This window comes from Equus przewalskii, chromosome 7, assembly GCF_037783145.1.
Source record: "Equus przewalskii isolate Varuska chromosome 7, EquPr2, whole genome shotgun sequence".
Classification (NCBI taxonomy): Eukaryota; Metazoa; Chordata; class Mammalia; order Perissodactyla; family Equidae; genus Equus; species Equus przewalskii.
Window position 1 is genome coordinate 70,901,456 of NC_091837.1, and position 15,541 is coordinate 70,916,996.

Consider the following 15,541-nt stretch of genomic DNA (forward strand, 5'->3'; position numbering starts at 1 on the left):
GGAGATTGTAATAGACAGCTTAAGTGGGGAGAGCCTTCCCATTTCCCAAGTTGGGGGTTGGGGTAGCATAATGTTCCAAATGCTCTTTCTGGTCTTTCCAAAACCTTGAACTGTACGTACATAAAAATATTCAGAGTTTTTACAGCATAGTTTGTCTCCCTTTTCCACTTATTAGTGGTACCTTTGGGCAAATCAATCTCTAAGTCCTCAATTTTCCCATACGTAAAATGGGGATAATAATTATACCTACATCATAGTGTTGTTCAGACAATTAAATGATTTTAATATATTCATGAGAAACCTTAGAGCAATACTTAGCAAATAATTAGTGCAAAGTGAATGGTAATTATGATTTATTAAACATGATCTACATGCCAGGCAGGGAACCTGAATGAGAATAGTTTGTTTGCATTTGTATCCTTTTAATTTTACGAAGCCCTTGCATATTTTTCATCATATTTCCTCCTTTCAGTGACCTTTGAGATAGGTAGGGAAAGTTTGTGTTCACTTGACAGGAGAAAGACGTTGAGTGACTTTTCTTTTTTTGTTTGTTTGTTAGCTTGTTTTTGGCGAGGAAGATTGGCCCTGAGGTAACATCTGTTACCAATCTTCCTCTTTTTGCTTGAGGCAGATGGTCACTGAGCTAACATCTGTGCCAATCTTCCTCTATTTTGTATGTGGGATGCTGCCACAGCATGGCTTGATGAGCTATACGTAGGTCTGCCCCAGGATCTGAAACCACGAACCCTGGGCCACTGAAGTGGAGCGTGCAAACTTAACCACCATGCCACTGGGCCAGCCCTTTAAGTGACTTTTCAACAGAATTTGAGAGATAGTGCTAGAACTCAAGTATTCCAAACTCCTAAAGTGTGCTCTTTCCTTCAATATAAATAAATAAGCAGGGGCCGGCCCTGTGGCCGAGTAGTTAAGTTCGCGTGCTCCACTTCGGCAGCCCAGGGTTTCGCCCATTCGAATCCTGGGCATGGATATGGCACTGCTCATCAGGCCACGCTGAGGCGGCATCCCACATGCCACAACTAGAAGGATCCACAACTGAAAAAATATATACGCAACTATGTACTGGGAGGCTTTGGGGAGAAAAAGGAAAAATAAAATCTAAAATCTTTAACAAAATAAATACATAAGCAAACACAAAACAAAAACAAAAAACTATTGAAGAACTGAGGCATTTGTCCAGATAGTTTGCAAATATACTCCCCTACACTTACAGACATGCCCACAGGAATCTCAGTGATCTTCCTTCTATCATTCCCAGATTATCCATAAATGGGATGTGTAATCAGTGGATAATCTATACTCTGCTTGGAGTTGTATTTCTTGTTCGGCCTTATTTCTAGTCAAGGATTGTCAAGTTCTAACTCCATTTATTAGAAAGAACCCTACATTTAACAGAGGTTCTTTCATTCTCTCAAGGAACATCTGGAAAGTCGAAAACCTAAAAGAAGACAAGTTTGAACAAGAAAGTCCTCTTCGTCAAAACACATACAGTTGCCCCTCCACATCCCCAGTTCCGCATCCTCGCATTCCACTGATGTCGGTGGACAGGCCTGCAACGGTTGCCTCTGTACTGAACATGTACAGACTTTTTTCTTGTCATTATTCCCTAAACAATACAGTATAACAACTATCTACAAAGCATTTACAGTGTAGTAGGTATTATAAATAACCTAGAAATGACTTAAAGCACAAGGAAGGATGTGCGCAGGGTATATGCAAATACTATGCCATTTTATAGAAGAGACTTGAACATCTGTGGCTTCGGGTATCCTCAGGGGGCGCTGGAACCAATCCCCCTCAGAAACCAAAGGATGACTGTCCATGCATACTGGAAAGGTAATACAGCAACTAACACGTTCCTTTTATGTAACTGGTACTTGGTGACATATTACATATATTATATTCTGGATCTGAACAACGAAAGCATAAGGAAAAAACAAATGTAACTGGAAAACATGAGTAATCATTGACACAGACCTAAAACCTAAAACCTCCACAAGTGTCCGTCTGCTGGTTCCTATAGGCAAGAACTACACGAAAGGACACAACTCCTGGGTTAAATAAAATGGTCATCACTCTGCAACTGATGGTGAGTTTTCTGCAAGATTGAAAACAGACATGTGGGAAGTCATTCACATACTTAAACACAATAATCCTCTTAACCTTTGAAAAATATTGTGCTCTTTTGAATTTACCTTTTAGCCTCTATCTGTCCAACATTCTTGCCTGAATTGAGCTATTTCATCTGTAAGTGATGCTATTTTGGTTCAGGAATAGTTATAGTGAGACACTAAGATGTCTCACAAATGTTTAAAAGGCCGAGGGGAATCACATACAACTCTAGGTCTCTAGAAATAATGTGAGTGTGTAGACAGATTTTAAGTATAGAATTTTTTTAAATGAATTTAAAGGTCTGATCTAATATAGTAGGTCGAGGGCACACAAAATCAAAGCGGTATAATTGTCATTACTACTACCACTACTTTAGATCTGATACCCTCACTTTGACCTGATGGGAGATGTGAGCCAGTCTAAAGAAAGAAGTGCAAATTAAGATAGTATGACAGGGAGAACAGATTTTTGTGCATTTTAATTGTAGCAGTAACTGTAGTAACTATTAATTATTTTTAGCCTCAAACAGAAAACCCTATTTGAGTTGATTTACACAGAGGCCATTTCAACAAACAAGAAGTATGGGGGAAGGAACCAAAGCTGAATGTGGCTCAATGTGGGATGAAGCAAAAAAAAGAAAGGCACATGCCATTTGAGTCTATTCTTTTAAAAACGGCTTTCCAGAAGCCCCACCCAACAGTTTCTATGTATGTGATTCTAACAGGTCCTCTTAGATCAGCACTGTCCAACTGAAATACAATGCAAGCCATAAATAGGAGCTATACATGTAATTTTAAATTTTCCAGTAGTCACATTAAAAAAGTAAAAAGAAAGAAACGAAATAAATTTTAATAATATATTTCATTCAACTCAAAATATTATTTTCATATGCAACCAATATTTTAAAGGCTGAGATATTTTATATTCTCTTTTTGCACTGTTTTCAAACTCAGTATCTCAATTTAGACCAGCCACGTTTCAAGTGCTAATAGCCACATGTTTCTGCATTAGATAGGAAACCTCAGGCCAATCACCCAAGTGACCAAGAAGTTAACTGGGGTGAACGAGCCAAATAGCAGCATCTGCCTCCTCGACATTAACAGATATTTCATTGAATAAGGAATGAATTGACCTCAGTTTAACCAAAATAAGTCCCATCCATGATAGCTCTCTACAACCCTCCAACCTGGGATTATTCTAATGGAGGGCAAACTGTCTTTCAAAGACAAAAGAATTTTACCTCCACGAATGAAGCATTTATAATGACACTTGTAATTTTTGAAGTTTCCGTCATTAAACTTGCTGCATCTTGACAATTTCTGTCCAGCAGGGTTATTTTAGGTCATACTTATTTATAGTCCCTCTTTTACTGCAGTTGTTACAATAGCAGCCATACCTATCATTTATCATGTAACTACACTGTTCCCAAGAATGCCCCACCCTTCAATGCTCCCAGTGGCACAGTTGCTCCAGATTTTACACAACTGTCAAAGAGTTTAGGAGGAGACAATTTACTTTTCTCTGCTTTCACTCAATTTTCACTATCTTACATTTCCATCATTTTCAATTTTCTTATTTCATCTGCCTTGCCTCTTTTTTATCCTTTACATCTTTATTTTAAAATCATCACCACCATACTTTAAGAGCACACAAACTCAATTGCAGTAAAGAATTTTTGGTGATAACATTTCTGATATAAGAGTGAAGAAATATCCTTCAATATCATAACTGTGGATAAGTATAGATGTATTAAGGTATGGTCTCTGCTGCTTTCAAGATGACAGGTTAGCATTCCAGTGCTTTTCTGAGAAGGAACATTGAAAATCTATTTATGGTGACTGTGACGGTAGGGATCATTAGTAAATTCCCCGCGGGCCAATAACTGTGCCAGCAGCTGTGGAGAGTGGCACAGAACTTTGCAGAAGAACGAGTCTTAGACACGCAAACAAAAACAGCTCAGAAACATAACTGTTCCTAAAGCGCGGAAGCCTCGCATTTCCTGGATCCTCCCTCTTCTTCTCCATTCTCCTATCCTGTATCCAGCTCCTAAATCTCCCCCTCCATCCTTCTCTTGCCTCCACTGGCTATCCAGGATGGACCCAAACTCCCAGCCTTCCTCTCGCCTCCTCCTGCCTGGGCGACTGGTACCCACCAACATCCCCCAACCCCACCCGCGCCTGCGCAGAGCCTCTTCTCGCGCGAACGCGCTGCCATCACCCCCAAAAGCCCCGCCAATCCCGGGGATGCGAGGTCCCCGGTGAGCCGGTCTCAGCTCTGTTCGTGGAGCGACAGACGTCGCCTGTATCTGCGGACCCCTTCTACTCTCCACGGCCCCTCTCACATTCCTCGGGATCGCGTCCACAGGGGCGCGCGCCCGCCCTCAAAACAAGTAACCTCCAGGAACCAGACGGAGGAAGGTCCTGCAGGGCAGGAACCTCAGCGCGCGAGCCGCGGAGCCTCGAGGCAGAGCCCCGCCCCCGGGACTGGCTTCCTGCCTCCGCATTGGTCCGCGCTCCCGTCAGTCTCCGCCCATGGGGCCGCACCGGCTCTCCTCCCGGCGCCCTGTCCTCACTACGCCGCTTGCTTAGCTTCCTCGGTGGTGTCCGCCCGGTCACGCCGGTCCCACCCTGAGCTGGCGCGGGCTCCAGGAAGCTCGGGGAAGGGGAGGGCCGGGCCCGGCCGGAGCTGAGCATCGCCCGGGTGGGCGGCCAGGCCGCGGCCTCTCCGCCGGCAGCACCACCTGTCGCGGGGCGAGACGTCGGGTAAGGCTCCGGGTGAGGGGCGCGCTGCTGCGGGCGGCCTGCGCGGCGGGCCGGGCGGGAGCTCCGGGAGAGGAGCGGGCGCCGGCCTCCTCCCGCTGTTTCGGGGAGCCGAGCGCGGCCCCGCCGCCGGCTTCCGTGTGTGCGGCCGGCAGGGTCCCGGTGTGGAGGATGGGGGCCGGGGTGAAGGGAAGGGGCTCCCTGAGTCAGGGCTGGGGGCCAGCGGAGCGGTCAGGTCGCGGCGACCCCCAGTTCGACCGTCCGCGGCTCTTCCCCGGCGCCCGGTTTCGGGGCTCGACTTCCCGGGTTCTCGGCTCGCTGGTCCCAGGGCGTCCCCCTCCCGCCCTGGAGTGAGGCCCTTTGGGCTCCAGAATCCCGGCATCTCTTCTTCCCTCGCCTCCCGCGCCCCTTGAAGACCGATTGTGTGGCTCGAAGCTCCTTTATCAGTAGATCTCTTTTTCTGCAACGATGAATTAATGACAGGAGTTGGGCGGTGTGGGTGTGTGCGTTCGTTAGTTCCTCGTTTTAGAGGAAGTTTGTTGCAAGCTAGAAAGTTCTAGGATTCTGTCCATTCATATGAGATGGCATCTGTGGACCAGAATTGGCAGGTGGTTCCTTGACGTTGGTGATAACCATCTCTGCTTGTGCGGTGTTATATTTGTGGTCCTGGATTTGACTTTCTTTCTTGGTTCTGAAGATAATTCTAGAAAACTTATGTTGCCTTTTGGTAGGAAGCATAATCAAAATAACAAATCTCAACAGAAGTGCTTCTTTACAAAACGTGTTATCTCATATCTGTTTGAATAATGCTTGTGGCAATCACTTCTAAGCAAAGCAGTTAATAGCATCTTATTTCTTTTAGTGTTGCAATTCTTCTTAATGACAACAATGGAAGCACGTGTTAATTATTAATTATGAGTCGGGCAGTGTGCTCTACATGGATGATCTCAAAATAGTGCTTTGAGGTTGGTACTGTTATCTCCAGTTTACAAATGAAGAAACTAAGGCTTGGGAAGATTAAGTCACTTGCCCAAAATCACAGGTTTTAAGTGGCAAAGCCTAGATTCAAACTCAGGCAATCTGATTTATTAGCCTCCACCCCCTCTTCACCTTGTATGCTCCTTAAGCATTGTTCAGTTGCTAATAATTGCAATGGTGTACTCATAAGTTTGGGATTTTTTTTCCTGAGGAAGATTAGCCCTGAGCTAACCTGTGCTGCCAATCCTCCTCTTTTTTTTTTTTTGCTAAGGAAGACTGGCCCTGAGCTAACATTCGTGTCCATCTTCCTCTACTTTATATGTGGGATGCCTACCCCAGCATGGCTTGCCAAGCGGTGCCATGTCCGCACCCGGGATACAAACCAGTGAACCCAGGGCCACTGAAGCAGAACGTGCACACTTAACCACTGCACCACCGTTGGGCCCCTGTACTCATAAATTTTGATCTTTAGTGGCCAAGCGTTCTGGAAGTTAGAGAAGAAACAGTCACCCCCCTCACCCCCATGTATCCATATCCATGTATGTATATATACACACACTACAGTATATGTATCTCTATTGCGTGACTATTATAGTTCAGTTACATGTTGCTGTTACATGGTTTGCAGAAATACAGAAAAAAGTTGATCTCTGTCATCTTATTGTATTCGACCTTTAAATACTCCGCTTTGAGCACTGATTTATAACCTGTATCTGACCCTTTTGAGGTAGTCATAAAAACTTAATTAAAAGTTAGGCATGGAGGCCAGAAATGCTGATATTACCTTTATCATATGTTACTGGAAAATGTTGGGCTATGCTTTTGTAGAAGTTCTTCATTCTCTTGAGAATTAAAACACTCTTGGTCAGTAGTTATTTCTGAGAAAGAATTACTTACGGCTTAGAAGGTGACTGTGTATAATGTTTTTGTCTTTTAATATATTTATTATGAAAACACATTCAAAAATTCATAAAGGAACTCATTTACCATTTGAGAATTTCTTTTGTAAATTAACTCCTATGTAGTACTGTTCATGCATACCTTGTATTTAATTTCATATAAAACTAAGCTATTCTAAACTATATTCAATTTTGTATTAAGTTAAAGTAAAATAAATTCTGATTTATGTTGGTGGAATTTCAGACAGACTTAACAGCCACATTTTAAAACGTAAATAACACTAAAACGTATGGTGGTTTACTGAGGAACAATGTTAGAGGACAAAATTCACACTAAATATCAAAATTACTCTACATTTGGCTTTATAAAAAGGTAACTATTTTATTTGAAAGTCACCATTTTGATTAGATGGCTGCATATTATACCTCCTTTGATCAATATTTACAAATTTCAAAAGTAATGAAAAATATTATATTGGTTCTGTAGATATTGTTTAGGATGACATTTAATGTTGCCTGGATCCTTATGTCATCCAGATTCTCATTCTTGACCTAGAAATTTATTTTGAAATAGTTTAAATAAATATTAACCATGATTATCCTCATGGCCTCTTAACGTGGATTTCACCTTGGAAGATGTTGATGCAGAAACTAACAGGCATTTAGAAGGCACTTTCTGACCACCTTAGTCTGTTACTACTGATGACAATAATGCTTAGATAACTAGCATTTAGACAGCACTTAGAGGGCACTGTGATAAGCATCTTACGTGGATTATCTAATTTAAATCTTAAAACGGCCCTGTGTCGTAGGTCCTGTTGTTTATCATCCCCGTTTGAGTGATGAGAAGACCGCAGCTCAAGGAGATTGTGGTTTACTCTGACTTGCTGAAGATCACAGAGCTAGCAATGGCAAAGCCAGGATTTAAATCCAGCAGTTTGATTCCAGAGCTTGCCTTTGACCACCCTGTTAGACTGCCTGGATATGGATTTTATTGAATAACCCTTTAAGTCAAGTAGTCAAGGTATTTATGATGATGATAAAGCTCTAAGGGCTCATTACTAGTCACATCTCTGCAGTATAGAATTTCCCCTGCCCTGTTTTATCGAGGAGAAAAGTGAGACTTCTGAGTCGGTGGTTCCCAGACTTTTGGACTTCATGAGCAAGTTATAAAAAAAAGTGTGCACACAGGGTGGCAACTTGGACCAGACATAAGATCAGCAGCTTTGAATTCTGTCAAGGTTAAGAACCTTTTTAAAAACTACCATCTACCATCCCCATCCTTTTATGAAAGAAAGGACATTTTAATCACCAAAAGGTAGGAAGATCATAATTGCAACATGAAAACAAAGACAGTAAATTTAGTATTATGAAAAACTATATTACATTGTCCTGGTTTTTCCAATTTGGTCACAGACCAGTGAAAAGCATGTCCCAGACTAACACCAATTCAGAGACCGTTTGGGAATGCCTGGGTCACACAACTGATTGCAAACTGGTAATTAGCTAAGTCCAGATTCAAACTCAAGTCTGTCTGACTGCAGAGCTTGTGCTTGTTGCACCAAGTGATGACCTCTCTCTAATTTTGGTCTTGAGTGCATTGACCTTCTCCTTTCTACCCCCAAGTAGGGTAGTCTCCAGCAGCCAGTGGCCGGACAGTTTCAGTCCTAAGCCATTTTTAAACACCACCCGGAGAGTAGGTTCCACTGCCTCCCAGGGCAAGGCAGTGTGAGTGACGCACTCGGAGTAGAAACAAGAAACATGTGTTAATATCCAAGAAACTCTCAAGCAACTCGATTGTGAATAACAAAAGATACTTCTATCACTCAGGAAATTCCGAGGATTTTTAGGAGCTCTGTACCAGGAACTGAGGACAAAAACCAAACATATTTCTTACTATGTTACAAGTACTGATTACAAAATGTAATTTTTTTCAGATTGTCTTTGATTTAAAATAAAAAGTATTCCATACTATTTTAGGTTTGCCTGCCTCACCAATATACTGCAATACTAAACCAACCTTTTTTTGTGTGTGTGAGGAAGATTGTCCCTGAGCTAACATCTCTGCCAGTCTTCCTCTATTTTGTATATGGGATGCTGCCACAGCATGGCTTGACAAGTGGTGTATGGTCCATGCCCAGGATCCAAACCTGTGAACCCCAGGCCACCAAAGTGGAGCACACGAACCCAACCACTATGCCACCAGGCTGGCCCCTAAACCAATCTTTTGTTACCAAAGTTTTAATTGTGATAAATAATGCTATCTCTCCTGGAAGAACCACATAAACATATGATCAATACTACCATTTAAAATTTATTTTGGGGCCTCGCCCAGTGTCATAGTGGTTAAGTTTGTGCACTGTGCTTCAGCGACCCGGCGTTCACGGGTTCAGATCCCAGGCGTGGAACTATACACTGCTCATCAAGCCATGCTGTGGCGGTGGCCCACATACAAACATAGAGAAAGACTGGCACAAGTGTTAGCTCAGGGCCAATCTTCCTCACCCAAAATAATAATAATAATACAATTTATTTTGAAATAATTTGAAAGCCTCGATTGCACACATCATACCTTTTGGTCCCTTAATATTTCACTGTGTATTTTCAGAACAAGTATCTCTCTTACATGTGGTTATCAGGTTCACAAAATTTAAAATTGCACAGTACTTTTATGTAAGCCACAGTATATCTTCTAAATTTGCCAATTTTCCCAATAATGTCCTTTATAGCATTTTTTTAAATCAGGTTTTGCATTTAGGTGTCACATGTGTTTAGTCTTCTTTAAATTGGCAATAGTTCCTTAGTGTTTCTCTTTTATGACATGAACGTTTTGGAAGATAACCAAAAACCACAAATCAGTTATTTTGTGGTATGTCTCTCATTATTCTTTATTATCATTATTATTATTATTGAAATCTATTTGACATATAACGTGTAAATTTAAGACGTACATGTTAGATACATTTATATATTATAATCTGATTGCCATTGTAGCGAGAATTAGTACCTCTGTCATGTTACATAATTATTTCTTTTTAGTGGTTAGAATAACTAAGTTCTAGTCTCTCACCAAGTTTGATGATTATAATACAATACTATTGTCTATATTCACTATACGGTACATTAGATCTCTAGGACTTACAGCTCATTGCAGGTTTGTACCCTTAAGCAACACCTGTCCTGTCCCCAACCCCCTTCCCCGTCTCATGTGATTCTTGATGTTCTTATGATCATACAGATTTCTGGGTTTTGTGGCCATATGTAGTACCACATTTTTGTGAAATATTCAGAATAGGTAAATTCATAAAGACAGAAAGCAGATTGGTGGTTGCAGGCAGTGGGGGAGGGGGCAAACTGCCTGTTGGGTACCATATTTCCTTCTGGGATGATGCAGATGTTTCGGAACTAGATAGAGGTGGTCATTGCACAACATGGATTTTCTAAATCCCTTTGAATTGTTCACTTTAAAATGGTTAAATTTATGTTATGTGAATTTTGCCCCTATAAAAATCAACTTTAAAAAATCCCAGTGCAGATGGTTTTGCTACACCCCCATATACAGAGGATGAATTTCTCAGCAAATAGAAATTCTGTTAAAAAAAAACTTACTGCATGATAATTTGTAATGATTAAAGAAATAAATGGGCATTGCAAATTGTTATTTGGTAGGAGAATTGATATACAGATCTATTATATTCCTATCAGTAAATATTTAAGGTTTAATGTACAGTCAGGTGTCGCTTAACAGGGATGCTTTCTGAGAAATACATTGCTAGGTGATTTCGTCGTTGTGCGAACATCAGAGTGTACTTATATAAACTAGATGATATAGCCTACTACACATCTAGGCTATATGGTACTAATCTTATGGGGCCACCATCATTAACTGAAATGTCGTTATCCAGTGCATGACTGTGTTATGTAGAGTTTTCCATTTTGAAGAATTCCCATATGTTTGTGATGGATGTGAAAGGACAAAAACATGTTTTCTAGCTAATTTGCATGATTTTTTTTATATTAAAGAACAGGTTTTCTAAAAACAAAAAAGTTTTAGTACATTAAATTTAAACATTGAATATCTTAGGATATAAAAATTCTAAGTCTAGGGGCCGGCCCGGTGGCGCAGCAGTTAAGTTCGCATGCTCGGCTTCGGCTGCCCGGGGTTTGCAGGTTTGGATCTCGGGTGCAGACCTATGCACTGTGTATGAAGCCATGCTGTTGTAGGCGTCCCCCGTTACAGAGTAGAGGAAGATGGTCACGGATGTTAGCTCAGGGCCAGTCTTCCTAAAAAAATAAAATAAAATAAAATTCTAAGTCTAGATTAAGAATCTGCATAGCTTCTTTTCTTCTGAATGTGTATGCTCCAGGCTTTCCTGTTACTCACTTTTCCACCTTCAAGCTAAACTCCCACACTCGCTTACATGGAACTCACTTGTCTCTTTACTAGCTGTTACCTTGTTTCTTAACATCTCACTTTCTTTCTGTCATAAGTGAAAGATACATACCTTGCCCCACTCTTGTGTATTAGAAAAAGGGTAAATGTTTAGCACACTGTAATAGGTAATACGTAAAGAGTAGCAATGATTGTTATCCAAAGACTTAAAGTGGTGTCAGGAAAAGTCAGTCTTTGCCTTCACCTTATTGTTACCTTTTTATGGTCATTAGAACCTGTAGAAACAAATGTATTTTGAAAAAGCCTTTTCACATGTGGAAAGTTAAGCTTTCTAAATCTGCTTTTGAAAACTGATAGCCGCTGTACATGCAGTTCTGTGATATGCTTCTCATCAGTGGTTTAATTGCTTTGCTTTTCCCAGGTGAAGGAAGAGATGTTGTCTCGGTTGAGAATAGTTGCTGCTCCCTGTACTCTAGCATGTCGTCCTGTTCACACGAAAGAGAAAGGCAAGCCGCTTATGTTGAACCCGAGAACAAACAAGGTCAGTAACACTAATACTAACATACATTTTCTCTCTTCCTGGTAAAGGTTTGTTATATCTTAGACTGATAAAGAATGAAATTTTTGTGTTTTGTAGCTTTATACAAGAACTATTCAGAGGTATTTACTTTTACTGCGTGAACTTTTTTTCAGTTTTTTCCACATTGGCAAGAATCATGACTGCTTTATATCTCCCAAATTTCACCCTCTACAACTTCTACCACCAGAAAAGGATTGACTTTATTTCCTAGTTCTATCTCAAAAATAAAAATCCCAAGAATAACATCTGGCCAGGACTTTTGGCCAGATGTGGAATATTTAGATTGACCCAGCTTGAATCAGGTGTTCATCCTGGAGCAGTCACTTGGGCCCTTGGAGGATGGGGTCAAAATTGTAAAGTGAAATGTTATCTAATGTCCACCCCCACCCCACCTCCACCCAACTTTTTGGACACAAATCATTGCACACAAGTGATTTTGCCCATTAATCACACTACTGCTTCAAAGGAGAGTCACCCCTGACCCTTTCTGTACTCTTGGGCCAGAAATGATGGGCAATATTGAGACCTAGTTCTGCCTTTGTTCCTTATCCAAACTGGGTACAGCGGGCAAGTCCTTCTATTTTTTAGTGGCAATATTAAATATTAAGTAATTCTGGAAAGCGATTTCTTACAGGAAGGGTACATTGGGTTTATTTCTGTATATGCTGTATATGAAATTTACCTTTTGGGAAAGGTACATTCAGACAAGGATGTGATTTATTTTAAAACAATAGTCATAAAAAATTTGCTAATCTCATCTGTTCCCCATTATGGGAGGGAAATCATTAACTGTGATATGTTTTGAGGGGTTTCAGGCCTACAAAGGGGAATTTGACCAAGGGTCACACACAGCACCTTATCTTTGCATTTTTGGTAGCTGGCACCGCATGAGAATTCAGCAAGCAGTTAGTGAATTAAATGAAGCTTAATGAGGGATATTGTAATCCTCTCTTGTTTTTGCCTCATCTCCCCAAATCTTGCTTGCTCTTCAAGATGCAGCTCATTCAAAATCCAGTTCTGCCATAGGGCCTTTTCACACCACCCTGGGCTGGAATAATCGCTCCCTTCTCTGAAACCCTGTAGCAGTTTTTATCTTTCTGTTCCTATGGCAAGTAATCGATACATGTTGCTTTGTGCATCTTTTCATGTCTTAAGCTGTCCTTGAAATAACTGATAGCATTTAGGTTTTCATGAATTTATATTTCAGCTTCCTTTTGGGCAAGGACCATTCAAAATTTCTTTGTATCTTTTTACAGTTTCATGGGTATAGTAAACATTTGATAAATATGGTTTTATTTTATTTTTATCCTTATAGAAACTATTTAAAACCTACTTGGGGGGGGTTATAAGAAATTTATAAAGTACCTTAAGCAGCAAGTGAATTTTAAAGGGGAGGATAGCCTAAAATGTATTACAGTACTTCTATAAAGAAAAAATCTAACACTCTGGCCTGAAATCTCTAAGGTTGGATAACATCTGTATGGTTACCCTATTGAAGGACCACTTCTGAAAATCCCTTAAGCATCAGGAAGAGATTTTGGTTGTATTTGTTTGTTTAAGAAGGAAGTGATTCCCAATTTGAGGGTCATGGACTCCTTGGGGACTTACCATGTAAAGAAATCAGGTTTGTGCTTCAAACATTGTGGACTAAATTAATAATTTTTCACATATTTATAAATACTGTTTTAAGAGTATGTTGCTGCTATGATTACTAAAATAGTAACTAAAGGCAGTACTGAATTCTTAATCTTTTTAAATGTATTTCTGTAATCACTGTCTACTAAAGGTATACCTGTAAAACTTTTTTTATTATGGTAAAGCAAATATAATGTACAGTTTACAATTTTTTTTTTTTCAGGAAGATTAGCCCTTGAGCTAACATCTGCTGCCAATCCTCCTCTTTTTTTTTTTGCTGAGGAAGACTGGCCCTGAGCTAACATCTGTGCCCATCTTCCTCTACTTTATATGTGGGATGCCTACCCCAGCATGGCTTGCCAAGCGGTGCCATGTCCACACCCGGGATCTGAACTGGTGAACCGCGGGCTGCCGAAGCGGAACATGCGCACTTAACTGCTGCACCACCGGGCTGGCCCCCTACAATTTACAGTTTTAACCCTTTAAAAGTGTACAACTCAGTGACGTTAAGTACATTCAGTCTTGTGCATCCATCACACTATCTAGTTCCAGAGTTTTTCATTACCCGACATGGAAACCCAATGCCTAGTAAGCAGTCAGTCCTCATTTCCCCTGTCCCCTCCTCAGCCCCTGGCAACCACTAGTCTGTTTTCTGTTCCTGTGGATTTGCCTATTCTGGCATGAATATGAAATTGTTTATGAAAAGTTTTTTAAGTCCTTCTCCTTTAAAGGATTGGACATTTTGCTAGATTATGAGCAGGATGTGAGGTGCTGATTTGTGCTCTGCCACTTGCTAGCCGTGAAACTTTGGCAAATCCTTTAACCTCTCTAGGCCTCCCTGTTCTCACTTAAATAATGTAGATAATACAGCATTTTGAAACGTTCAAAGGACTGTACAAGTGTCAAATTGGATTTCTCCTTTCTCCCCATGCTCATTTGGCTAACTTTTCTAATAGGCTTTTGAAACTCAGCTCCGCATCCTTTCCCCTAGGAAGTTTTCGCTGACTCTTCTCCCCTGCTTCCCCACCACACTGGATGGGTTACTCCTCCTGTGTGTTCTTTTAGCGTTCTTGTGCTTACCGCTATTATTACTATGTATCATTCTCTATTGGAATTATCTAACTCCTCCATGAGACTATGACCCACTTGAGGCTAAGGATCATGTCTTATTTCTAGATCCTCAGCACCTTACCATTGTACTCAGCACACATAGAACCCTAGTAATGATGGATAGATGGATGGATGGATGAAGGCACAGAAAAAGCCTGAGGTAGTTGATGATGCTGGTTAGTGCAGATAATGAAGCACGAGTTTTGTTTCCAGAAAAGATGTTTGGATTCTTTAGTTGTGTCAACTACTTTTGCAAAATAAGATAGGAACTAGCCTTATTCACAGCTCTTCTTCCAGTGTGCTGACTTGTGTGTTTCCTTGTGGTTTTTGTATGTTTTCCTTGAGCCTATTTCCTCTTACAAAGTCTTAATTAAGTTATGTATATATTTTTTAAGTATGAATAATTTTAAATTACATTTAAAGTTTTTCAGTTGATGAGCGTATTTTTATTTCTAATTTGTGTATCGAGTTATAAGACCCAGTTCCTATACCAAAGCAACATAAGCTACTTAGAGCATCTGATGTGAATAATTATGGGTTTTTCATGAACAGACCTTGCCACTTAGCTAGAGTTTGCCCCTTTCAGTGCTATTTCATCTTATTTAACACATTTTCAGGAATCTAAAGAAGCATTTGAATGTTCCAGGACTACCTTATACTTGTGAGGAGCTGGCTGCACAGTGCCTAATCGTATTGAAGTTAAGGGAATGCGTTGTATCAATGGATTCTATCTTCTGAATCAGTTGCCTTCTATCTCCTCTGTTTCTCATCACAAATCCAGATCAGTATTAAAGTATCTGAAGGGTTGTTTTAGTCTCGGATTATTTCTGTAACTCTCAGGATATATGTCCTGTTTAGCTTATACAAGACCTAAAGATTTAGCTAAAATGTGCTTTAAAGTATAAAATGAGTACCAATAAACAAATATTTGGTTGAATCATAGAGGAATGAGAAAGTGTATAGTAAATTAATTAGATACTTATTTTTGGTGCAGATTTAAAGCTTTTAGAGGTACTTAGAAATGATACTTTACATTTTAATAATGCTTCCTTAGGAC

The 15,541-nt window shown here is 40.5% G+C and overlaps 1 protein-coding gene across 4 annotated transcripts in view; it reads left to right on the forward strand.

Annotated features, from left to right (window-relative positions):
• The first annotated feature begins 4,309 nt into the window (after window positions 1-4,309).
• ME2 (malic enzyme 2) overlaps window positions 4,310-15,541 on the forward strand; it is a 55,313-nt gene continuing 44,081 nt past the window's right edge. For 2 of the 4 annotated variants that reach the window (XR_011542043.1, XM_070627600.1), the window contains exons 1-3: window positions 4,337-4,892; window positions 5,752-5,854; window positions 11,581-11,700. Coding sequence is in view for 2 of the 4 variants with exons in the window: in XM_070627600.1 (XP_070483701.1) it covers window positions 11,593-11,700 (108 nt within the window). In the remaining 2 variants the exon portion in view is untranslated. Of the gene's footprint in view, window positions 4,893-5,751; window positions 5,855-11,580; window positions 11,701-15,541 lie in introns of all 4 variants that reach the window. The other 2 variants (XM_070627599.1, XR_011542042.1) reach the window with 2 other exon arrangements.